The sequence below is a fragment of the Cornus florida genome, unplaced genomic scaffold (genome assembly GCF_030987335.1).
Source record: "Cornus florida cultivar Cherokee Brave unplaced genomic scaffold, ASM3098733v1 CherokeeBrave_3.0.0_Hap2_Chr02, whole genome shotgun sequence".
In the NCBI taxonomy this organism is placed as follows: Eukaryota; Viridiplantae; Streptophyta; class Magnoliopsida; order Cornales; family Cornaceae; genus Cornus; species Cornus florida.
In genome coordinates, this window is record NW_026775572.1 from 65831002 (window position 1) to 65857378 (window position 26377).

Sequence of the window (26377 nt, forward strand, 5' to 3'; positions counted from 1 at the left end):
AATCCATGGATTCCGACCGGAATCATTCTTTTGTCGTCGATCTCGTCTTATTGAACATGTAGTAGTAAAATAAACTATAAGAAATTTGAGTTCCATTAATTCCAATCTGAATCCATGTTTCAAATCTGGACTGTATACATGGTATTACGAATTTGATTTACAAAGCACTTTTATTTCAATGTTTTCTTTCTTAGAAGCACCAGAAAGCTCACAGAAGAAGGTTCACGATGGTAGACACAAACTGATGGAAAGAGGAGGAACCCCAGTTATGTTGTTGATACAAGTGGGTCACTTTTTGTCCATTAAAATAATAATTTCAGTTTAACCAATGAATAATTTAGACAAGGTTATTTTTGGGCATTGGGCTTTGTACATTATTTTACCGTCATCAATACAACAAAATATATACAAATTTGTTACAATAAAATACAAAATAGTTTATAACTTTATATGTGTACTTATTTATTAATATTAATGCTTGTTTTTTTTAAAATATAAAGGACAATGATCAAAAGATAAGACTTATTTGTTTTGACTTTTCAAAGTGGACAACTAATATGGGAAATCTAAAAATAATATTGTCTAAAATAATAAAAGGTATAATTAAATCTAATAAATCCATTAAGGGTAAATAAATACTTATGCATTTTTTATATAACTTTCATATAAAAAATATTGAAAGTAAACTAATTTCACATTAATTACTAATCATGTTTGAGGTTCATAAATATTTTAAAACATATTATATACATTATATTTAAATTAATTAACTTTTTATCCCATATTTAAAGCTCGGTAGCTTACACACCCACTTATTGCTAAGAAAATTATATAATTTTCTTATTACTCATTAATCATGTTTAAGGGTATAAATATCCTACAAAAAAAAAAAAAAAAAAAAATTAAATTTATATTACTTAAGTTTCTTTTCTATTTAAATCTCACATACCCATTTATTAGTAAGATAATTATATAAATAATTACACATTAAATTATTTATTTTGTTTACAAAAATATTAGAATGAAATTAAGTATTTAACTAAAAAAAAAAGAAGCTTATATTTAAGTACAGTATTTAACTATATAATTCACATTGAATTATATTTGTCCTAATTAAACACATTGAATTATATTTGTCCTAATTAAACACATTGAATTAAGGAGGCTATAATATTATAGTAATCCTACATGACTATATACTTAAATACATGAAATTAAGAAGGCTACACTAATATAGTGATCCTATTACATATATAACTATATAATTTAATACGTTTAATTAAATCTCACACTAGTATAGTGATCTATATTTACCTATATAATTAAACACATTGAATGAAGGAGGCTATACTAGTATAGTGATCCTATATAACTATATAATTAAACACATGAAATTAAAAGTTAACTAACGAGACTATAGTGATCACTGATCAATTGATAACTATATAGTAATTGAACTCATGAGACTATAATAATCATTACATTGCTATTAAGACTATAGTAATGAATAGATAAGTATATAGTAATTGAACTTATGAGACTATAGTAATCAATAGTTAACTAATGAGACTATAGTAATCACTAATCAATAGATAACTATATAGTAATTAAGTTAATGAGACATTGTAATCAATAGATAACTAATGAAATTATACTAATCAATAGATAATTATATAGTAATCGAGAGACTATAGTAATCAATTAAGTTAGATGATGAATTAATCAATTAGATGATTTATTGCTAATTATTATTACTCTACCTATTTGAATTTAATCACTTAGATGATTTATTGCTAATTATTATTACTTTGCCTATTCGAATTTAATCAATGACTAATTGAATGATGAAATATTTAATTAAGAATACTTGCTCAGACTATAGGTAAAGAAATAAAATATTTATTATTAAATTAATGTTGCTATTCTATACACTAATTTTGTGACTTCACATCATCACAGGTACGAAAGTTGTTTGAATGTTAACTTAATATATAATATTAGATTGTATATCAATGAAAAGGCTGTTTGGGGTGATGGCTTAGTCAGGTCATTAAATGCTACTGTGACATATTTTGTGGCTCAAAGCACATCCTGTGCACCATTCTTACACGCCACCATTTTCAAAAGAGCTCCAGTCTCACCATTTTCATCTTCTCTTTCTCTTCTTACTGCACCATTTTTATGTTGCTCTGACCTGCATATTTTTTATGTTGCTATTCTATATACTCTGATCTGCAAGACTGCAACACAAAGAACACTTGAATAGGTATATATAACTTCTCTCTCTCTCTCTCCATGTGGTTATACAACTGAATCAACTCAGACTTGTATAATTTTATTTTATGCACCTCCAATAGAATAATTTTATTCTTTTAAGTTTTCAGAATTTTTTTTGATAATTTTATTCTTTTAAATTTTATTATGTTCATTATAATTTATAACAATAGGTATATATAACTTCTCTCTCTCTCATGGCAGAACTAGTAAGACAGAAAAGAAGAGGGAGAAGGTCACTATTCATAGAATCAATTGTCTACCAGTAGTCAGAAATCCGAAAGCCAACTTTTAGTAACTTGGGAAGGCGCCAATTAGAATCAATTGTCTCTGCTAAGAATATAGTACTATTTCCTTTATGCATTCATTGGTTATACAACTGAATTAACTGATACAACTAAATCAACTGATACTGGAATAATTTTATTCTTTTAAGTTTTGAGAATTTTTTTTGATAATTTATTCTTTCAAATAATATTTCAGCCTTTTCAAGTGCAAACTTTTGAAGTGCAGAGTCTGACTGTGGACCTGTGGTGTTGTATCTATCTGCCGTGTGACTGAAAAGTGAAGACTGAAAACAGAATCTATGTGGTGCAAGTGTGAGAATTCAGTCAATTGACTCAATTCAATAAAGTACTTATTTAGTTAATTAACAATTATGAATGAACGTCATCTCTTACTTATCTAAGTTATCTTGTTAGTTGCTGCCTGCTGCCTTATGCCATGCTTAGTTGCCTATATGATTAAATTTATCAGACTATCACTAATATGATTTTTCATTATTTAATATTTTGTATACCGTGTCCGAATTTTGGACACTTTTATTCCGTGTTCCCGTGTCCTATAATTGAATAGATTGGTGGATCCAACCTCTAGACACGTACCCGTGTCCGACACCCGTACCCGAGTCTGGATAACATAGCTCCAAGCTAATGGCTCGGTCTAAAGCTTCTGATAAAAAGAAGAGATCCCGTTACGCACCTCTTCCTCCCTCCACAACTCCACATCTTCCACCCGAATTCGTCATATATGATTTCTCCTTCTATGAGCATTGGCTAATCTATGAAAGAATTTGGTGTTACGATCTCCTTCTTTTAGCCAGAGAGCCCGGGATTTTTGTCGCCACGAAATCTCCTCCATGCTAGCAATCTCAGCAAGAACAACCTGACAGGAAGCTCTCCTAGAATGTAGAGACTCCACATCCCCTCCCGCCTCCTCAAGACAATCAATCTCGGAAAATTCAGTAAGGACTCTGTTCTTCCTCCATTCCAAATTCCCAAAAACATCCTTGTTCCACTACTTAAGAGCAACTTTGAGAGCTCTTAACTTCTTGGCTATCGTGAAACTGGGCGAACCTGAAATAATTGCTCCCTCCCACCAAGATCTAACTTTCCCTTGGAAATCCTTCGCTCGCAGCCACATATTATCAAATCTAAACGGGGATCTTCGAGAACACAAACCCCCACAATCCAAGACCAAAGGAACATGATCAAAAGTGACCCTTGCTAACACCACCTGAACGACATTCGGGAATTTCTCTTCCCACTCCCCAGAAATTAAAAATTTGTCCAGTCTTGAAAGAGTAATTGGATCCCTACCATTTGACCAAGTATATGTTGCACCTTCCATTGGTAAATCAACAAGACAATGCTCGTTAATAAAATCAGAAAATTGATCCATCTCTAAGGACCTCCTTCCCTCTGTAGACCTCTCTGACGGGATCCTGACAGAATTGAAATCCCCACCCAAGCACCAAGGGAGAGACCACAATCCTTGGGCATGGCAGAGCTCCTCCCAGAAAATAGGTCACTCATTATCAACAACCAGTCGATAGACACCAGAAAAAACCTATCTGAAGGTGTCCTCTTCCATCTTAAACACACATGAGACGGAAAATCTCCCCATCCACACATCCATTCTAGACAACCATCTGCTATCCCACATAACTAAGATCTCACCCGAAGTACCTATTGCATTCAAGGCCTCCCATTCCACAAACCTCCCTCCCCACAAACTCCTCATCACCCCATTAGAAATGGATGCCAGCTTGGTTTCTTGCAAGCAAACAACCTGGCCCCCCACTTCCTTAAAGCTACCTTTACCACCCTTCTCTTGTTCGGATCATTGAGACCACAAACATTCTATGTAATGATTCGTAGCTTCATTAAAAACCAGATAAAATTATCTCCCCTTCTCCCTTCCTTAAACTCCTACTCCTGGTCCTTCCCCTTTCCTTCACCACCCCTCTTCCCTTCGTAATTGACATCAGAGATGAGATTCTTGATCTCCTGTGCCCCTTTCCAAGACGATAAGGGCCTCGTGATCATGACTTCATTGGTCACTATGACCTCTCTTCCTTTCACAATTGCTTGAAGGATAGATAATGTCTGATCGTCATTACCCTCTGATGAGACTCCCAGCAGCTCACTAGTGACTCAAATATTGTCAACTACCCAATCTGTCCCAATATTAGCAACCTCTACATCAGGTCACACCACTGCCAGTGGTTCCTCCACTAAAATGTCAGAAATGAAACTTGAGTTAATTTAAATTTAAACTTTTATAGAAGAAATGAAACCTGCAAAATACTCCCTCACGAGTAGCCTCAACAATATTTTAATAACTATTAATTTATGGTCGTTTCCCATTAAATGATTTCTTCATAAATAAAGATTTCAACGTGATTGTATTGATTTGTGAAGTCAGCTTAATCCTAATCTTATATATAAAGAATTCAAATATAGATGACTTCTTTGAATTTATTCTCTAAAATAAGCATTAAAGATTTGTCTGACTACTATGATAAGGGAGTCAATATGTCATTAGATGGATCAGAAAACATTCAAAGGCTTTTTCATGCACAATCATGGAGTCAATATGCTGCTGGCTATGTTGAGTCTTACTCGAAACTCAAAGAATTCAACAATAAGTTCTGCTACAACGTATCAATTTTTTTTTCCCTAGTTAATACTCACCCCCACTCTCAAGGAATTGTTTGCACCCAAGAGGTTTCGAACCTTAGACCTGATGCTTCCCGAGGCATCAGGGCCAAGTTCTTAACCACTCGAACCTTATTCCTGATGCTACAACGTACCAATTAGAACTGCAGAAGCCTGAAGCTAAGAATGAGATGTTGAAATTCCACGAATGAGATGTTGGGGCCTGTACATTTACCTTTTAATACATTATTAACCTTTATTTTCAGGGGAGAAAAAGTTTATTTCAACCCCATGAATGTTGATGGTGATTGAGCTATGAAAGAGAGGGAAGCAATGCTGAAATATGCAGAATTGAATGCTGTGAATGAGTTATGGTTGAAGCTAAGAAATCAGAATACTGCCATCTTTTATATATAAGAGAGTAAAAAGTAATATATCAATAAACAAGATCCTCAGTATCTAAAGAAGTAAAGGTGTTAGGACTGATGTCAAACCAGAGTCTTAAAATAAGGTGTTAAGATTACTTCTTCTTGTTTTGATTAAAATAAGGTGTTAAAACCAAACATTTAGTTATTCCATTGCATCTCTTTTGTGAATATTAGAATTGTATAATATGCTCATTTCTTAATGATGACAAGAAATCATAAAAAGTGTGGTTCAAATAATCAATGAAATCTACTGAATTTTCCGAACAGAAATAAGAGTTGGAAGTGATACCAAAATGGCCTGGCAGCCTAGAGAGGAAGTGTGATGATCCAACATCAGGGAAAAGGCCTATTGATGCTTCCGGCATTGCAAAAACCTATATCCAGCATCCATAACAACAACAAATCAACAATAATTTTCTATTTGATTTCTTGTATGGATAGAACTTTATCAAATGCATACAAAAATAATAAGGGGTTTAATTTGTTAGCTGCTAAGGTTTTCATTCATAGTATCAAAATTTTACTTTATGACCAGTGTTTCTTTTCCCTTTTTGTGCATATTGCATTTAGAAAGTTATTATAAAATTTTCAAGTTGTACTTTTATATGGGAAAAAAGATTTCTTTGAAATATCAAACCATGTCAAAAGAAGCGTAATTGCAACTTGAAAATAGTCAGCACGGATGAAGTGCAAGGAATAGTTAAGTAAGCATCAGTGGCAAGGTCACTTACCCCTGCCACTGTGTGCAAACTATCCCTTGGGGCGATTTACCTAGCCGGGGTGGGGAGGCACTTTTCCTCGGTCCTTGGGGATTAGTCGGGCAAAGCCCCAGATACCCCAGGTTAATCTAAGGGGAAAAAAAACGTATACTTCATTGAAACTTATAACCAAATAACTATAATTTTTGTATCGTCTAGCCCACAATAGAGGGTCCTTTTATTTTGTGTAGACTAAAGAATATAGAAGACTTGATTTCAATTTCAGGGTTCCCAGTCTGGTCTGGTGGTGTGTGTGTGAGAAGGATCTGCGCACAATCATTAATGAAACATTTGAGTGTTGTTGAGTGAAAATGACAGATAAGTACAGCATTCTCAGTGACAATCCGAAATCTTCCATGCATGGTTAGTCCAGCACCACCTCCCATTACAATTCCATTTATGAGGGACACCTTCAGTAATATTGATATTTGAATTAAATTAGAGATTTAGGGTAAGAAAAAAAAGGAAAAAAAGATAAACAAATAATAAATATATTAATCAAAGTATGAACAAAATTATGTAAATATATATATATATATACGTCTCACCAAAGGTTTCTTGTATGTAGCAACTAGATAGTCTAATGTGAGCTGTTTCCTGTAATAACTTGCGCCAAAGCTCCAGTGTCCTGACATTTGAATTTGAAGGTAATTTATCACCAACATAAATAAAAAGATGTTTTCATAATATTTTCACAACCCATCCTTTTTTTTTTTTTACAAAATTGGTAGAAAAAGAACAACAATCAAGTAGAAAAAGAACATCTAAAAAACCTGCTTTTATTAACTGAATTACTCTGACGACATCTCCACCTGCACAAAATGCTTTTCCCTTACCCTACAATAGAAAAATTAAACAATGGATCAAAATATATATCAAATTGCAATACTTTAAAGTTTTTGGTCAATCGACTGCAAGTTATTTATAATGATAAATTTCGAGACGAACGGAGGGACCTAGGTTTTGGGATTTGGGGACTATTAAGAAACCTCAGTTTGGCTCATTTCACCTTGTTTTAACTGTATCATTCAATAAAACTCAACATTCATCGCCATCATTGTAAGGACCTCCCTCACACAGTAAATTTCGTATGGTTTTCAAAATGTGTGTAACGTGCGACATCACAATCAACCACCCTCGGGACTCTGTGTAACGTGCACACTCTTCATATTTATAACTGGAGATTAGCTCGTTGTGAGTTGCACAAGGTGGAAGGGTTGTGAAATGTAAGTATGGATTACCTAGTGGGGTGAATATGTCCTGCTTGCCCTTTTATTTGATTTTTGACCAATATTACTTTTATAGAAATAAAACTAAATTAACAAATCATAAAACAAAGGCAAAAACGCAAACAACCTTGAACTATCACAAATACGTATTTTATTCTTCTGGACTAAAAAAATGAACAAGCTAATACCACAACTATCTAAAATCTTGCAAATTAACCCCGCAATTCTGGCCACTTTCCGGCCCACAAGCTCAGCACGTGACTGTCATTTTCCTTTAATTTCGAAATTGCCCCGAAATATTACCATTGTAGCCCTTAGCCTATAAATGAACCCATTTGTTCATTTGTCTTCTTCCATCCTCTAAATCTACTGTTCCACCTCTACACCAAATACTCAGACTAATTTGAAGAACAAGGTCTAAGGTAAGATATACATACATATATATATATATATATATATATATATAATTATACGTGTGTGTATTTACATGTATATAAATATATATATACACGTGTGTTTATATATATTATCACACACACACATATGATAATATATATATATATATATATAATGTAGTACTGGACAATACACACCGAATAGAGAGGGTTACAAGTTACAACACTTGACCAGATGTGAGACTTCAGATTTGTTCACATTTTTATTGATTTTAAACTATTTTATAAGAATTAAATTCAAGAGTTAGTACCTTTTAAAACTAAATTACCTTTATTAATTTTTTTTTCTTAACATATATAATAATTTTAATGAGTTATAACTATATTGTCATTTCATTGGGTGAAACCTCCTGCAATATCTACTTAATTTCAATAAATTATAAATCATATTGTTACTTTATTATATGATCTACGCATCTTGAAATACAATGGTGTTTAACTGTTCTGGGTAAAAATAAAATACTTTTACTTTTTAATTTTAAAAAAGTAATTTATAATTTTATGAAGAGATCCTCACTCTCTCTATTTTATTAACAGTAGCAAGGAATTACTTCCTACTGCATGCCGAACACTTCAAAATTTGACGTTAAAAATATATCGTTTTTAACACACAAACCCTTCTCTCTCGCGACGACATACCTTCCGTAAATTCCTGATAATGGTCTCAAATCAATGGAGTTATGCCTAAATTTTCAGTTGCTTTCATTGTTCTCTAGGGATTGGATGATGCAGTTCTAACTCTGTCTCTGATAAAGACTCAGGAAAGTCCTAGATAAACCATATATATGCCCAATTCAAGAACTAAAAGCAAAACCATTAAAAAATAACAATAATAGAATCAAACTTTTTTCTGATTCTATCGCTGTTTACGGAGATGAAGACGGGAAGAATCTACTTTCAGATTCTGGTGTCGTCGTTACCGGAGAAGAAAAGAGCTCACAACAACCCCAAAAAGTCTTCACAGCCGAGAATTTTGGAGGACGACGACAATTTGGGGATGAATGAAGGAATGATTAGTGGGTCAAAAGTAGAGAAGGAACAATTTTTGCAGATGGGTTTAAGAGAGAAGCATCTGGTCAAGGACATAGAGGCTTACATGAGGGCTTGGTATGGATCTGGAGATGGGTTTTGCAGAGGAACAAATCTGAAGCCTTCATAAGCCAAAATCCAGAATAAGCATAATACAAATCTATATGTATATGACCATATTATGCATTCTACATTCGCGACTTTGCATCTTCTCTTCTCTAAGCAAGGAATAGAGAGGGTTACAAGTTATAACACTTAGGCAACGTTTGGAAAAACTAACTCGATATTTAAGGGTATTGAGGAGCATTGAGGGTATTTCACGCTTATTTTTTGTTTTCTTATTTTTTTTTTTCTTAATTATGATGGGTGGTTTTGTAAATTTACAATGGCGTTGGCCGGAAAGTGGCCGGAATTGCGTTTCAAGGGTTAATTTACAAGATTTTGATAGTTGTGGTACTGACTTGTTTTTTTTCTTTAGTCCAAGGGTGTAAAATGCGGATTCGTGATAGTTCAGGGGTTTTTTGCATTTTTGTCTAAAACAAATATAAAGTGCAAATAAAGTAAAAGTAGGCTAGGGCTTGACACCCCGTTTTAGTGAGAAAACCCTCACCTAGAAAAATAATCAAATTATGGGAATAATCTCAAAGAATGTCATGTGTTCTCGAACGAAAAGATTCACTAGAGTTGAAACAAAGTATAATGAACTTTTACCAAGAATTAATTATTGAACGTCTTCGGCTTTGCGACTCTCCCGTCCAAACGCACTAGACTTTAGGTTCACTCCCTTGATCCTTGTGGAAGGATTGATGGTAGATTAACGAACATTCCACGAACGGTTTGACTCCTTCAAAATGCGATCTCTTCCTCCTTTTCTTTAAACTTGGGTTGTTGAAGTTGTAATAACAAATCTACTCTGATGACAGTAGCAATAGATATTTGATTGGTACGAACTCAGATTAAAAGAATCACATCCTAGATCACTCGTGTCGTGTGTGTAGTATGTGTATTCTTAATGTGAAAAATAAATAATCTCTACAAAATCTCACAATAGCTCTCTAAAGTTTTGAAAACTTAATCATAAAATCCTTTTTTTATTTTTGAGGTCATAAAGAATATTTATAGGTGTTTTGAGAGACCTAATAACCCTGAAAAACTTAACAATTTCGTGCAAAAGCTTCTCTCTACTGACCAAAAAGGAATTCGATCAAATTTTACTTAAAAGAGAACTTTTCTTTTATGTTCGAACATGTGCAGTCGATTCCGTTTTAGAACGCAACCGGTTTTGTTTTTACTAAGACATACTTTTCAACATAAGAAAAGTGCAACTGGTTGTGTTTGAAACAGAACCGGTTGTACCTTTACTGAGAGTAAAATTATACTTGTTTTTTACTTAAAAACTCATAGCTATCAACTTAACATAAAAATAAACTATGTGCAATGTGTCCTCATTCACATACCTCTCTTAGGGATGTTCTCATTGATATGGAGTAGGCTTGCATTTGTAATTCTGCTTTTGACATCAAGACTCAAAAGTAAATTAAAAATTACAATTGGACCGGACATGTTTTGACACCAAAATATACCAATTACAAAATATATACTCCACATTGATACCATCTGTAAGGACCTTCCTGACATTGTGTGGATATTGTCCACACTGCGCTACGCAAGCCTCACAGTTTTCAAAATGCATCTACATAGTTAGAAGAGGCCCCTTATAAGTGCCAACAATGCATCTACATAGTTAGAAGAGGCCCCTTATAAGTGCCAACAACCTTTCCCATAAGGCAATGTGGGACGAAAAAATCATCCTCCTTGCCTCATTGACATGTAAATGTAGCTGGTGATATCAATTCTCTTTTTATCTTTGTTATGATAAGTCAAGTCATCTCACTTAAAATATTTAATATTTTAAAATCATTTTTAATAGTTTCACCTTAAGTCTCATTCTATATATCAAATAAATCATTCTCTTCTTAATGGTGCATTTATAGGTCTTATTTGTAAATGTCTATATATATACTACCCAAGTCCTTTTTTTTTTGTTTTTTTTGTTTTTTTTTTTTTTCATTAATAGGAGTCACTCCTAATTTCTCTCACATTTTAGTTAATAACTCTAGCTCTTTAACTCCTTTCATCCATATTACATACTTATTTCCACCACATGAATTCGTTGATCCTGTTTCTTTTTTAAAACCCATCACTCTACGTCATATAAGATAGTTGGCCTAGTAATTGTTTTGTAAAATTTTCTTTTAAATTTATTTGTTATTTTTTTATTGCATAAATCACTACTAATTTGTCTCTATTTTGTCCACCCTACTCCAATTCAATTAATTATATCTCCATATAAATCGTCATAAAAAATAGTTATTTTGACTAATCTGTTGGTTCTAAAGTGTGGTCATTATATTATTAAAATCTGACTATAAATTTACATTCCATAAATTTAGGTTTTAGGTTTTAGTCTATTATTATTATTATTATTATTTTGTCATTGGCAAGAAACTCACACACTCACTTTGCTCCTTTGGAGACTCGAACTCTCACCATCCACTTTGGGAGGTAGAGGAGATACCATTGGGCACAAGACCCTGGGTAGGTTTTAGTCTATTAATATATAAACCTTTTGATCTAACACATTTTTTTATATGTTAATGTTTTAATAGAATTATATCATTGGTAAGCAACGTGCATCATTGATGTAGGGAAATGAGATAAAAATTGAAAACATGTGATTAAACAAGGTTTGTGCAGAGACAATTAGCCTTTTCAAAAATAACGTATGAATGTGAATGTATGTATATATAAAGTTTATATATCAGGTGTAGTGATTTTCATCTGTGTAGACCCACTTGAAGGATGTATCTCCTCTATCCTATAACTTTTGAGATCTACCTTCCTTACAAATTCTTACTTGTACAACCTTTTTTGCCCCAAAAGATCACCTCTATGTCCAATCTCTAAATGTAAGTTTGTGGGAGCTTTAGAGAGAGAAAGTATGAAGAAAAGTGTATTTTGTCTTGTGTATAAATAGGTTTATGACATCCTATTTATAGACAAATTCTAAGAATGCCCAAAGCATCTCTTACACTTTTTAGGTATACCTATAGCACTTCTTATAGTCATCACACCATGTCCATTCTCTTTACTTAACTTCCAAAATTGGGCTAAAAGTGAGGACCTTATAGGGTCCAAACCTCATTGGCTAAAATGGGCTTTAATAATTGGGCCAGGTCATGTAACGACCCGGTCATTTGCCTCCCTTTCCTTTTTCCGAAAATTTTACGAATGAATTTTTTTCGTTTAATTTTCTTCCCTGAGCTCTATTTCGTGTCGTTTAATGTCATCTCGAGTTCTTGGAATTGGTTTCTGAGACTCTTCCGTGCGGATTAACAACTTCCTTTGAGGACCGAGTCATTTTCGCATTTTTCATTTTTTTTTTTTTACACTATTCATCTTTCGTCTTTTTCTCGGTTGTCACTTTGTTGGCATAACCTCGCTTTTCGTGTTCGATTTTGTTTTCACTTTTGCATGCACCCATGATATATGATTTCTTAGAGACGTGTGTTTTTACTTTCCTAGAAATGCATGCCATTTGTGCACTTTCTTCCTTAGGGGTATGGATGCACACATTCCTTGGAATTTTCCTTTCTTTTGGGGTCATTAGTGTAATTACTGAAAGTAATTATTTTTCGTCTTAGGAATCGTTTTGTAATTTAATTTGGAAGATATTTTCAAAAAGGACCTTTTTGCAATTTTCGAAAAGTGTGACAAGTGTCACACTCTCATTGGTCCACTTGTTGATATTTGTGTGGGGACACTTTTGATGCCTTGGATGATGACATGTGGAGGGTGGAGATTCATCCACTTATTGACCTAGGATTGGTGCACTTGTTGGCTTGGATGGTTGACAAGTGTAGGTTTGAGATTAAGCCTAGGAAGGAGCCATTGATTTGTGACAAGTGTATGCTCCAAATTTAGTCTTGCAATTCCTTTTGTGCCACTTTGGGATTATAGTTTTAAAGAAAGGCTTTTGTGCAATTGACCAAACTAATGTGTGTTGACCATGGTGTAAGACCACATAGTGAGTGGAGGATTTCTAATTCCTCCACTCACATTCCATCACACATTATTTCTTCATCTCCCTCTCTTGTAAAGAAAACCCTAGCCTCCCTGGATGAAGCTTAGAGCCTCAAGCTTTGACCTTGATTTTTGAGGGCCTTCGACCACCCTTAGACCATGAAGCTTGGAACACTTTTTGTTCATTTCATTCTCCTCTTCATAACCCTAGAAGGGTTTGCCATTTTGTGTTAATTTGCCTTGGATTCTAAAGAAACGCTTCTCTAGTGAGGTAGGGGATATTATAGGTTTATATTTTGTTGTCTTGCATACTTTTGATGCTTATACCTGTTGTATGCATGTCTTTTATTAATTTGAGAAATTAATGATTGTTGTAACTTGCATATAACTCACTTTTGACTTGGTATATGGCATGACCTTCACTTGATCTTTGTTATATAATTATTTGGAACCATTTGAATGAGTTTTTAAATCTAGAGAATTAATGAATTTAATTTGGTTTAAATTCTAGTTAATTGTACCTTACTTGTTTTCCATTTTTGACTTGATTTATGGCATGGCCATGACTTAATCCTTGATATATATTAATTTGAGATCATTTGAACAACTTTTGAAATTTAGAGATTTAATTAATTTAAATTAATTAAATTCCACATGATTACATCTTGCTCCCTTTGTGAAATTAATGTGATATTTGCAATCACCATGAAATGAACATTCACATATATTATTTTGAGAATTTTTGGACAACTTTGATTTTTAGAGAAATTAATTAATTAGCTTAATTAATTTCTACTTAGTATTCTAATGAATTAGACTTGTATTTCATGGGGCTTTTGCCTTTTTATCATGTATCATGACTTGTTGCAACTTAGCTCTATTAATGTAGTTAATGAATTTGCACCCTTACATTGGAATGATTTAATTGTTCAAGAGTTGTTAAACAAATAATTGAATCTTAATCTTATACTTGTGGTATATTTACATCAATGGATTCTATGTGCTATATATATTTTGGTTGTAGTCTATGTTGATACATACCATGATTTCTTGACATTTCACATGCCATCATAGTTGAGAACTTAGGGCATGACATGTGTATTCCAAAATCTTGGTTGTGCATGGAATGTGGTTTAATGCAAATCTTGTATCTTGATACTATTTTGGTTTGCACAACTTGTTGATTTTGGGACTTGGGATATCAATCAAGAATTGACATGGCTAGGACTTGGTTCTAGTACGAGGGATTGTCCCTTTAAACTATAGTGCGCACTAGGGGAAAGGTACCCATGGGTTAGTAGCCCTAAAGTGATCTCAAGAGTACGGTTTTAATCTAAACAATATCCGAGTTTCCACATTGGTTGATTTTACTCTTTAAATTTCAAGTTGCTATTCCTTGAAGATTTAAACTTGTCGTGTATGTGAAATGCTCCAATCTTGTTTCATTGCATAGATTTTATGCTTAATTCGTGATTTAACTCCTTAAATTTCAAGTGTTATATTCCTTGAAGATTTAAGACTCTTTTCGTGTTGTATGGAATATCCCATCCTTGTTTAATTGCATAGATATTATGCCTTATTCTTGATTCCATGTATGAATCTTTTCGTGTTTCATATAACGTTCCATCCTTGTTAATTGCATAGATATTATGCCTTGTTCTTGAATCCGTATTTAACTTGCATAAATATTATGCCTTGTTCTTGAATCCGTGTTTAACTTGCATAGACATTATGCCTTGTTCTTGAATCCGTGTTTAACTTGCATAGACATTATGCCATGTTCTTGAATCCTCGTATAACTCTTATCGTGTTAATCAGAATGTTCTAGTCTTGTTTACTTGCATAAAAGTTATGCCTTGTTCTTGAATTCATGTATGACTCTTATCGTGTTAATCGGAATGTCCCAATCTTGTTCACTTACATAGAAGTTATGCCTTGTTCTTGATTTCATGTATGATTCTTTTTGTGTTTCATGGAATGTCCCATCCTTGTTAATTGCATAGATATTATGCCTTGTTCTTGAATCCGTGTTTAACTTGCATAGATACTATGCCTTGTTCTTGAATCCTCGTATAACTCTTATCGTGTTAATCAGAATGTTCTAATCTTGTTAATTGCATAGATATTGTGCCATATTCTTGATTTCGTGTATTATCCCTATCGTGTTAATTGGTATGTCCCAATCCTGTAAATTGTATTGCTTTATGTGATCCATGTATCCTAGTATCTTCTTGTCGTGTTGTGTGGATTATTCCAAATGTTGCTTAATTGTATTGAAAATGCAATTCATGTTAATCTATGTTCAAGCATTCTTCTTGTCGTGTTCCTTGGATTATCCCAAACTTGACTCGTTTCATATATGTATATATATATCATGATTCTTGTTGATTAGATTCTAAGATAGCTTAGGATGCTTCCTGAGTTTCATTTTGACATAGACATTAGGTGGCATGAGCCCCTTTGAAATGTTTCACCTTAAAGTGATAAAATTGTAAAACATAGGTCGATGCATGCTCATTTCCTACGAGTAGCTTTATGTTACTCACCCCCTACGATACTGGGGCATATTTTAGGTACGAAGACTTGGTTCAGGATGCTCATTATTCCTTAGGTGGCTTGTAGTTCTTAAGTTTCCATTTCATGCAAATGTTAGCATGAGATGTCTTTTGTAGCTTTGTATGTCAAAATATGTATATTTGAATTTAAACATGTAATGTGTACATGAGTGCACTCCTTACAATGTATTGGACATGTATGAGATGAGGCCGGAGGCCAATGACTTATATTTTGTATCATTTGTATTTTTTAACTCCATGAAATATTTTGAATATATTGAGAAATGTTAAGTAATAGTTTTGCCATGGTTGCATCGGGTGTGGAAAATTTGTTGTCATTCTTCCATAGGGTCTCATTATTCATGTTTGAAGTGTGGCCAAGGGCCAAACGGTAATTTAAGGTCATTTGTGAATTTTGGTTTTCAAAATTTCCATTTCAAATTTATTTTCGCCCTTTTGGCCGTTGGGGGGTCGGATTTTAACTCAACCATTTCCGGGAGCCACGGACCATTCCCGCGCGCTCAAGAACACTTATTACGTTTGCGTGCATATTTGTTTCAGCCTAGAAGTGCATTTGTGGTTAAATCTATGTTTGGTGCAAAATTCACATTTTTGCCGTTTTGAGCCTAAACTGAGCGTAAGGGCATTTTGGGATTTTTACTTGAAAAATAAAGTTTTCTTTTGGCATGGTTGGCTAGAAAACATGATTTTGAGGGTAGTTTCTTCTTTGTGTTTTTCTCAAAAAGGCCTAGAAGGTCCTCAAAATTGCATTTCAAGTTGGCATTTCAAGTGCAACCTACAGCAGTTCGAGCACTCTAAAGGGGGGTTTGAGCGCTCTAACTTTGGGCAGAACTCTCGGGGCAATTTTTGAGCCCTCGAAGCCCTTGCTCGAGCGCTCGAGGTACTGTTCACGAGTGTATGTGTGTCTTGGTTCAGCACTGCACCTTCGATTTCAAATCATCATATCTTCTTCGTTTTAACTCCGAATTGGTCCGTTTTTGAGTCTAAATTGATTGCGTTGAAATAAGCTTTCCAATGGTACTAATTAGAGCTTCAGATTCTTCTTGTGGCTCAAGTTATTCAAGTTTTAGTAAGGTAGTGTCTGTTTTTGGTTCAAACCGGGATAAGGTTTCCCTTCCTTCGACTTCAGAACTTGATATCTTTGTCGTCCGGACTCCGAATCATGCAATTCTTGAGTATATTCTTGTTGATTTTTCGTTGTCTTTCCAATGGTGTGCACGGTGGCACCCATTTCAGTATGAAATGACCATTTTTCCCCTAGGTTCATTCTTATCCGTTTTTGAAACGTTGCTTCCGCATTTACTTCCTTTGGGTTCCGTGACCTCGTTGAGGGTCACATTGGTGTCTTAGAGGAGTGTTGTATCTCTAGAGACCATTGTTCTATCTTTTGCTTCCGCATTTTAGATCCGTTTTGGGTCATCACAGGACACACTGGGTTAAAAAATCCAGGGTCGTCACAGGTCATCTCATGGCCTTAAATTAACTCAACCCATTTAATTATATATCCTTAACAGCACTATATAAGAGTAATTGAACCCAAATTCCCGAATGGTAAAACCCCATGTTAATTTATGAAATAAGTTGAAGATGCAAGAAATGGTTCTCTATATTAGGAAAGGATTTTCTTACACTCCAAACAATCTGCCTCTCATTCTCTCTCTAAATTCTATTTATAGAATTTTACATTTGCCATAGAATTCCTTTCCTAGCTCTCAATATTGGGCCTTTTTCTAGGTTGGTTCCTCTTTTCGGGCCACGATGGGTGTGAAGCCCACATGGGATACGGGTGAAGTTTGGCCCGGTAGTGGCTATGGTTAAGTGGGCTGACTTAGGGCAGGAGAAATCCTTTGGTCTTGTCGACCCAGGCCATGGCTATACTTGAGGTGGTGGGATGGGCTGCGCACAACCCAGTGGGGTTTTCTGCTCTTCATCTTGCCCCTACAGCTGTCCCTCATAAGTGTGGGGCAGTTGTACATGGTAATGTTCATTGGTCATGTGTGTATACGTGGGGATACTCGCGTAACTGTGCAGTAATATGGCTTAAAACTGCTTGGGTTCTGTGCTACCATCATTGCTTGACTCCTGAGCTTCTCGATTGTAATTACTTTCTTGTCTTTATATACTTATCCTCTCTGCTTCATATGCCTTTCTCTACTTCTTATGTATTTTGCTTTGACTGTAATTTGTTTCCATCTTCAGGGTCATTTCTTCGGTGAGTTCTTCTTTACAACAATTTTTTTCGGTGTGGTTTGGTCTCTCCTTTAGCGAGGTTAGCTGTGCCCCTTTCTCTTTTTCTTTCTTTTCTGTCTCTGGATTTCTGGGGGGTTCTTTTCATCATGTATGCCAATGTTGACATTCTTCGTGAAACTTGTCAGATCCCAAATGACGTTGAATTTATCCCAATAACTTCAATTATGAGATCGGTGAGGGTTTATCTGAAGGGGAGATGATTTTCTCTACCTTACACTTAAAAGTTCTTAGGTTTCTGTTGCTCCTTTTATATGATCTTGTTTTAAATAAAACGAATCTTGCACATTTTCAAGGTAATCCGAACTTTTTTAGAATTATATCCAGTTTGCTGGCTTTAAATCACAGTCATGAATTGGATCTTTCCATTGTTGATCTGTTCTTCTGTTATAAAATAGTGAGAATTAAGTACACAGGGCGTTCAGGGAGGGCTGATTACCGGTATCATTTCTTCCCGATCCGTAATCGATTGATTTGTAAGGGTAATCCTAATTCCCAAAAAACTTGGAGGCATTTGATGGTAGTTGTTGGGGGGAATTGGAGATTACCCAACTCCGCCGCTATGCCCACTAGATTTGGTAAGTGTGCCCTCTCGTCCTACCCTTCTTATAAACAACATAAATATGAGTGTGTGTGTGTGTGTGTGTGTGTAAACATTGTCTTCCACATTTTTGTAGGTTTATTTACCGATTCTTGGACATTCCCTACGAGCTTCTTGACTACATGATATGTTTAGGTAGACTTAAGTACCTGAAGTAGAACGTGTGGAATAGCATTCCTTTCAGTCCGTATTTGCTATCGCTCGATAGCTTTATTGGCATTGCCGTTGCAGCTAAGAATATAGTTCGTCTTTAGCTTCCCTCGTTTGGTAGGTGTCCTGCTAATGCCTCTTCTGTGGAGGAGAGTTCCCAACCCCAATAGAATACTGGGGTTCAGCAGCCTCCTGAGGCCAGCCCCCTCTCCAGGGTACGTCCTAGGGGAAGAGACCGGCTGACGATCAAGGGGATACTGCCACTTGGAGGAGGCTTCGTTTGGTTGGATCGGGTTTCGGAAGTAACCCTCCCGCTCAAGGGACTCGGAATAATGGTTCTGAGGTTCCTGAGCCGCGTGTCTCTACTTGGACTCCCAAGTTCTTCAAGTTGAACGATTAGGGTGACAACCTTCTAGTGACCCCTCTTGACTCCATGTTTAGGCACCAGCCTATTGCCCTATCATACTACAAGAATCTGTGGACCCCAGGGATTAGTAAATTTAAGAAAAACTAAATAGTAGGGAGTTGTTCACCCGTTTCCCTAACAGTGCTATGGAGGTAACTTGCTCCTTTATCTTTTTCCTTTGTCGTTGGGTTTTACTTTTACCTTTGGAACTCACAACTTTGCATTGTTTGTGCAGACGGTGTTTGGGATGGTGGCCATGCAAAAGGAAATTGATAAGTCCAGGGATCATAAGATCTATTCCCTGGAGAGTACAATCAATAAGCTCTCCACTGATATGGGCAAGGCGAAGTCCTATCTTGGCTGACTTAAGGAAGAGAAGGACGATATGGGGAAGGCCATGGAGGTTGGGAAGGTAGCCAGGCTCAAGGCTGAGAAATAGTTGAAGGCTGTTAGTTCTGAGAGGGTTCGGCTTATGGACATGCTCGGTCGGGTCATTAGAGGGGTTGAGTTTATGGTGGCTCGTCTCTCCTGAATGGCTGCCCTGAGGTACACCAAGGGTTACAGGGAAGGGTTCTTCGACTATCCTTCCAGATGCTTGTGATGTGGAGTTGTCCATTGATCCCCCTAGGTCCTATGTTGATCCAATTGAAAAACTAGTAGAGGGGGTTTTCGAGGACTGTATTACAGCCTTGGTCGAGCTCTTTCCTCCCCTTCTCGTTCTTCTTGCAACTCTTGTCAGAGGAGTTTATAGTCCCTCTTCTCAGGGTGAGGCAGGGGCTGCTGGTAGATATTACTGATTTGACCACTTCTTCTGCTGCTGCTACTGCAATCAGGAGGACCCCATCAGCCTTGACTCCTACACTCAAGCCACAGAAGGCGAATATCAGGCCACTTCGTAATTTTTTAGTTAGTTTTGTTTTTGTTTGTCATTTTTTGTTTTAGTTTCCTTCATCATAGGAAACATGTGATGTAATGGGGTTATCTCCCCTTCCTTTTTATATAAAGAACAATATTTTTGGCTTACTCAAATTGTCCATACCTTTTCTCTTCTCTATTTGAACAAATGATATAACCAGCGTTTTGGTGTGGCTAGAAAATACTAATAAATTTTCTAAGTGTTAGTCGATCGGCTCATAGTGCCACTTCCTTTTTTTGTTTTTTAGAAAATTTTCTAAGCACTAGGCGATCGATCTATGGTGCCTTTTGCCACTGACTTGATCAAAGGCTTGGCTTTAGGTAAATAGAGCCATTTGCCTTTAATTTGATAAATTTCACAAGTGTTTGGCGATCGGCTTATAGCATCTTTCGCTACTATCTTTCTAATGAACGATCCTTTGGGTTCCATTACGTCTTTCATTTATAAATTTTCTCAAGTGTTCTATGGTTAGATTATAGCATCGATTTAATTTGATAAATCTCCACGAGTGTTTGGTGATCGGCTCACAGTGTCACTTGCCATTGTTCGGATTGAATGCTTAGCGGTCGGCCAATAATGCCATTTGCCACTGATTTAATAAGTTTTAAAAGTATTTGGCGATCGGCTTATAGTGCCACTTGCCACTTATTTGGTTAAACGTTTGGTGGTCGGCTAGTGATGCCATTTGCTACTAGTTTAATAATTTTTTACAAGTGTTTGGCGATCGGCTCATTGTGCCACTTGCCACTAACTTAGTCAAACGCTTGGCGGTCGACTAGTGATGCCACTTACCACTAGTTTGATAATTTTTTACAAATGTTTGGCGATCGGCTCATTATGCCACTTGCCACTAACTTGGTTAAACACTTAGTGGTCGGCTAGTGATGTCACTTGCCACTAACTTAGTCAAACGCTTGGCGGTCGTCTAGTGATGCCACTTGCCACTAGTTTGATAAATTTTTTCAAGTGTTTGGCGATCGGCTTATTGTGCCACTTGCCACTAACTTGGTCAAACGTTTGGCGGTCGGCTAGTAATGCCACTTGCCACTCCAATCTGCTATGTTCAGATTTTTTTTAAAGACTCCTTTCTTTCAACCTTTTTCTTTCTCTTTGTAGATTTCTTATTGCTTGATCATCTTACATTTATGCAAATATATCATTGAAGGAAAAGATTAGCAAACAAAAACTTAATTAATGAAGTTATTTTACTAAGATACTGACTTATGAATAGGTCGCAGAATGCCTGAACCTTTTCGACTGATCCCTTCGATCAATGCTTGGCCCAGTTAGGTATTAATTCGATAAGACTCACTAGGAGGACTCTGCACATCAGGGCATCATCCTCAGTGTCCAACATCATTTTCGGCTGGGTTTGGTAGGCGTGCTTGGTTAAAACCTTAGTTTCGTCGAACTGGGTGAACATCAGCATTGAGAATTTTCTGGGCTTTAGGGATCGCAATATTTCTTCCGTGAAAGGAGAATTAACCATCCTGGCAAATGACCGGATGACCTCGTTTTTCATTGGAGATGCCTTTTTGCCGGTGGCTCTTTGGTCATAAGTGTTTACCTCTGGTTGATGCAATTCGTCGAACATACTATCCGCAGTTGATTCCTTCTTCCATGAAGGAACGGCCTCGACACGTTCCACCTCTTTTTCTGGTTTAAGCCTGCTGAACTTTGGGTCCATATGGACAGATCTTACCCTTTACGCTATTTGGTTGACGTTTGTTAGTTCCGCTCTATGATCTTTTGTTGGTGGGTGAGGGAACGACGGTGCATCCCTTCGTTCCATCCTGGATCTGAGCTCGACATTCTCCCGTCGCAGAGTCTTAATGACCTGCATCAACTCATCATGTCTCACCCGCTGGTCCTCTTCCAGTTGGTGGGAACCTCCTTCTCCGATCATAGTTCCCAATCGGAGTTGTGTCATTCGTTATTGGAATCGATGGATCTTTCCTTTATTCCCACAAACAGCACCAGATGAAAATGCAAGAAATGGTCCATTATATTAGGAAAGGATTTTTTTACACTCCAAACAATCTGCCTCTCATTCCTTTCTAACTTTTATTTATAGAAGTTTACATTTGCCATAGAATTCCTTTCTTAGCTCTCAATCTTAGGCTTTTTCTGGGTTGGTTCCTCTTTTTGGGTCATGATAGGTGTGAAGCCCAGCCCACATGGGATATAGGTGAAGTTAGGCTCGATAGTGGCTACGATTAAGTGGGGGGACTTAGGGCCAGGAAAAATCCTTTGACCTTGTCGACCAGGGCCATGGCTACACTTGAGGTGGTGTGTTGGGCTGGGCCCAGCCAGGGTTTTCTACCTTTCATAATCCTTCTATGCATGCTTAGCTAATGGATTAAATAAATTAAATCAATATAATTTCATAATTAATCTTATATTTTTACATCTTGATTATTTTTCTTTGATCACAAAAAAATTCCTTTTGGTAAAATATTACATATTTTACAACACACACACACACACACACTGAGTGTTCAATTTTACCGTTATCACATAAAAATTCCTTTTGATAAAATATTAAAACCACACTAAGCGCTCAGTTTTACTGTTACCAAACTATAGTGTAGATGCAATCTTGAGAGTATGTTCCAAAGTTAATGATCAATGGCTACCTAAAATACCAATATCTTAGGCCTAGAGCCCACTAATTAAGGCAAGGGTCCATAACTCTCTTATGCTTCAGAGTCAAATCGCTGGTAAGGAGTATATATATTGCTATGATGGCTATCACAATCTCTTAACTTATTGGCAATCATGTTCAATTCTTTGCAAATTGAGAATCTGTTAGGAATTTTGTAATTCTAGTATTGTGATTGACAAATTTTGTAGTATAAACTTATTACTCAATGTAATTTGACGATTATATGTTTAGTGAGTGAAATAGAAATATAGTAGTTAGGTGATTTGAATGTGAAAACAATATTGCTTGATGAAGTCTACATTAAAAGGGGAAAAAAGGTTCAAGATCTTCTACAAAGAGTAAATCAGTCCAAGAACTTATTCAAAGGGAAAAATAGTTCAAAGTTCTTCAACAAAAGGCATAACAGTCCAATAACTTTTTCGAAGTGCAAAATAGTCCAAAGTTCTTCTACAAAGGGCAGATTAGTCCAAAGATCAACTTTTAAAGGCAAAGATATAGTCTTCTCAAGTATGGACTTAAAAGGTAAGAATCACACTTAAATTTCATCTATCACCATCTAGGTACATGCATACAAGTTATTCATTAGCAAATGGTATTAGTTGCATGGTAAACCCTATGGTATTTTTATTTATTTAATTTATATATATTTTGGAAAAAATGGTTTTCATAAAATATATATATATGTAATATATTTATATATATTTTCTTGAAATTATATAGAAGGTGAATATTGCTTAGGATTAATTTTGCCAAGTTGCTAATATTTTCGATATTGATTTTTAGCATATCCTTGAGCATTACAGAAAAGTTTTTCTAATTGAGTTTACTTATCCTCTTCTAATGATTTAATAGGCAAGACTAACATGTTTTTCAGCAGGAAAGACCGGTACTTTAATTCTTCTAAAATTGTCTTTTCTACGTATTTTATTTTATTAGTAACAAGTATATAACTTAAGTTTACTTAGAGACCAAGACTTTTGACTAGGGAACAAGTATTGTTCTGTTTATATACAAGGTCTGAAATTATAAACTGTGTGGCTCAAGTTGTACAAAAGTGTGCTTCTTAGATATACATCCCCATAGAGCTTACTACCACCAAAAACATTATTTGTTTATTTGTTTATCCACGAGTGTTTTGTGTGAGAGATTTACTTGTGGCTATCCATGAGAGAGTTTGTGTGAATGATATTTCTTATATGAGTTGAGGGCTACACTTGATATATTGAACCATATATTCCATATCTTTTTATTTTATGCGTTTTACATATATATTATATACTTTACATTAGATATGATGACTATAATGTATTTATTGTGTTGATATATATTCTTGCGGTACGAGCTGAAATTCAACCTCAACACATGGCCACGAAGTGCTAGAATCCAAACCGAACCAAACTAAATTGTGAAATGGCGGGTAGATTGGTTATCAGAACGATTCAAAGATGAAGAAGCTGTGCATGATGGGATTGATGTGGATCCATGGGATCATATAACAATTAGGTGGATAGACTGGACGACAATTGAAAAGATCTTCTTGAGTGATGCAGTAGGGAATTGGGTTTAAATTGAACTTGGAGTAAATCAATTGTATGTGAACCATCATTGAGGGATTTGTTGTCTTGTTGAGTCTGGAGGTAGACTAGTGTTCATCGTATTGAACTAGACTAGTTGTACTCTCTTTCTTCATAGTGAATTTCTTGTCTAAGTCAAGTCCCAAGGTTTTTTGATCTACCTTTAGGGTAGGTTTTTCCTCGTATATCTGGTGTACAAGTCTCTTTACTTTTTAACTTTACTGCATATATTAATCGCTTAATATTGCTATGTGATTAATGTATGCTTAGATGATTATCATGTTGAAATCAATTCACGTATGTGCTTAAGTGTTTAAAGCAATTAACTAGATATAGCCTATTGCTATTTGGATGGTTAAATCAATTAGAGGTTGATTAATTAATTATTTGTTTGTTTAGTAAACCAAATTTGTTAAAATCTGATTTTATTTATTTGGGGGTCAAGTGCTCGATCTACATTGACTATTGAATACAAATTAAATTAAATTCACCAATCATGTTTGAATTCATAAATATTAGATATATTATCTTCCGTATTAAGTTGATTAAAGAATTGCGTGAATTTATAACTAAGTCAGATTTAGCCTAAAAGTGGAAACTAACCTATTACCCCCCTCTAAGTCAATTCATTGCGTTCTTGATTCTGATTGGCTATAATTTTAGTTGACATCTATTCAGTTAAACTCACTTTTGAGCTATTTGATAGAACCAATATCATTAGAGTCCATCCTCTATTTCCGTATTAGAACATATTTACGATAATGCGGTGCATCTAGATTCATTGTGGCCCGTGCACGAACACCCATTATACACATGAATCAACCCACACAGTTAGAAGACACTTCATGTTAGTATTTATATGCCCTGACATAACGAATTCTTATTTAGATTGTAAAAGCATTGTTCCTTATCTGAAATAAGATTTATACTTTATACAATTGGTGAATACAGTGTATTATGTATCGATTCATTATGGAATTGATAGTGTCCACTTGATCGCAAAGGATATTTATATGTTTGTGATTACGTTCAATACACGAATATAAATATAAATCGTAATTAGTTCATAATCAGTAATTAAGGATAAACTCTTAACTAACTAAAATTTGAACCGGATCTATGATGGGTTGCGATATATTATGAGAACCATCATATGCAACCCATCACTATCATGGCATTTGACTCTCAAGTATGAGAGAAGTATATATTTTTATATTAATTAATAATTATTTTGATTGGTTTGGCAGAACCTTTGGGCTCCATGGACCGACATTTTGTATAATTATCTAATTAATAGTTATAGGACTATATTCTCAATATTTGCATAAATGCTACTTGAATTAACAAAGTAAAATCGAATGCCTTTGTGTGTTTTGGATAAAATAGTTTTCTATGTATTTATTTATTAAATTATTATTTTTTCCAAACAAATGTTTATTGTAATCAAGAATGAAATAATCAAGGAATCAAAATAAATATATTAATTATGCGATCGGATTAATGACTTTAATTATCTGACATTTAATTAATTATGCATCGGGTCAAAGTACAACATTGACTTAGTGATTATTTATTATTTGATTAGAATTCCATTAATTTCTTTTGTGGAGTAGAAATTAATTTATGAATTAATTAAACTGGGTCTATGGTAGTTGGACAGGTCAATTATTAATTCATTGTAGCTAAGAAAGTAGTAAACCCAATGGATTCTCACCCATAGTCCATCTTGATATTGGAGGCCATAAGATTGAAACTATCCTTTTATTTTTAGAGATTGAGAATTACTAATTCCAAGACATGTGCCAATATATGCTACGTGCCAATGTAATGAAAATAAGTCTTGGAGCACTATTTGTGTGTGAAGACAATATATTTTCTCTCTCTACATATTAGGGTTTAGTGTTCTCATCTCAAAGAAACTCCCATAGGCTTAGCCACCAAGGTTTCTTGGAGACAAATGGGTGAATCCTAAAAGCATGACCATCATCATCAAGAAGGAGGTTTAAGGAGGAAGAATCTAGCTAAATGGATCTTCAATAATGAAAAC

At 35.1% G+C, this 26377-nt stretch overlaps 1 protein-coding gene across 1 annotated transcript in view; it reads right to left on the reverse strand.

Annotated features, from left to right (window-relative positions):
- The window catches only part of LOC132296349 (probable 3-hydroxyisobutyryl-CoA hydrolase 3), a 65216-nt gene that overhangs the window by 18395 nt on the left and 20444 nt on the right, over positions 1 to 26377 (reverse strand). The window contains exons 4-7 of the mRNA XM_059794560.1: positions 7173 to 7236; positions 6948 to 7027; positions 6726 to 6809; positions 5931 to 6015 (exon numbers count right to left, since the gene is read on the reverse strand). Of these exons, the coding sequence (XP_059650543.1) occupies positions 5931 to 6015; positions 6726 to 6809; positions 6948 to 7027; positions 7173 to 7236 (313 nt within the window). The remainder of the gene's footprint in view (positions 1 to 5930; positions 6016 to 6725; positions 6810 to 6947; positions 7028 to 7172; positions 7237 to 26377) is intronic.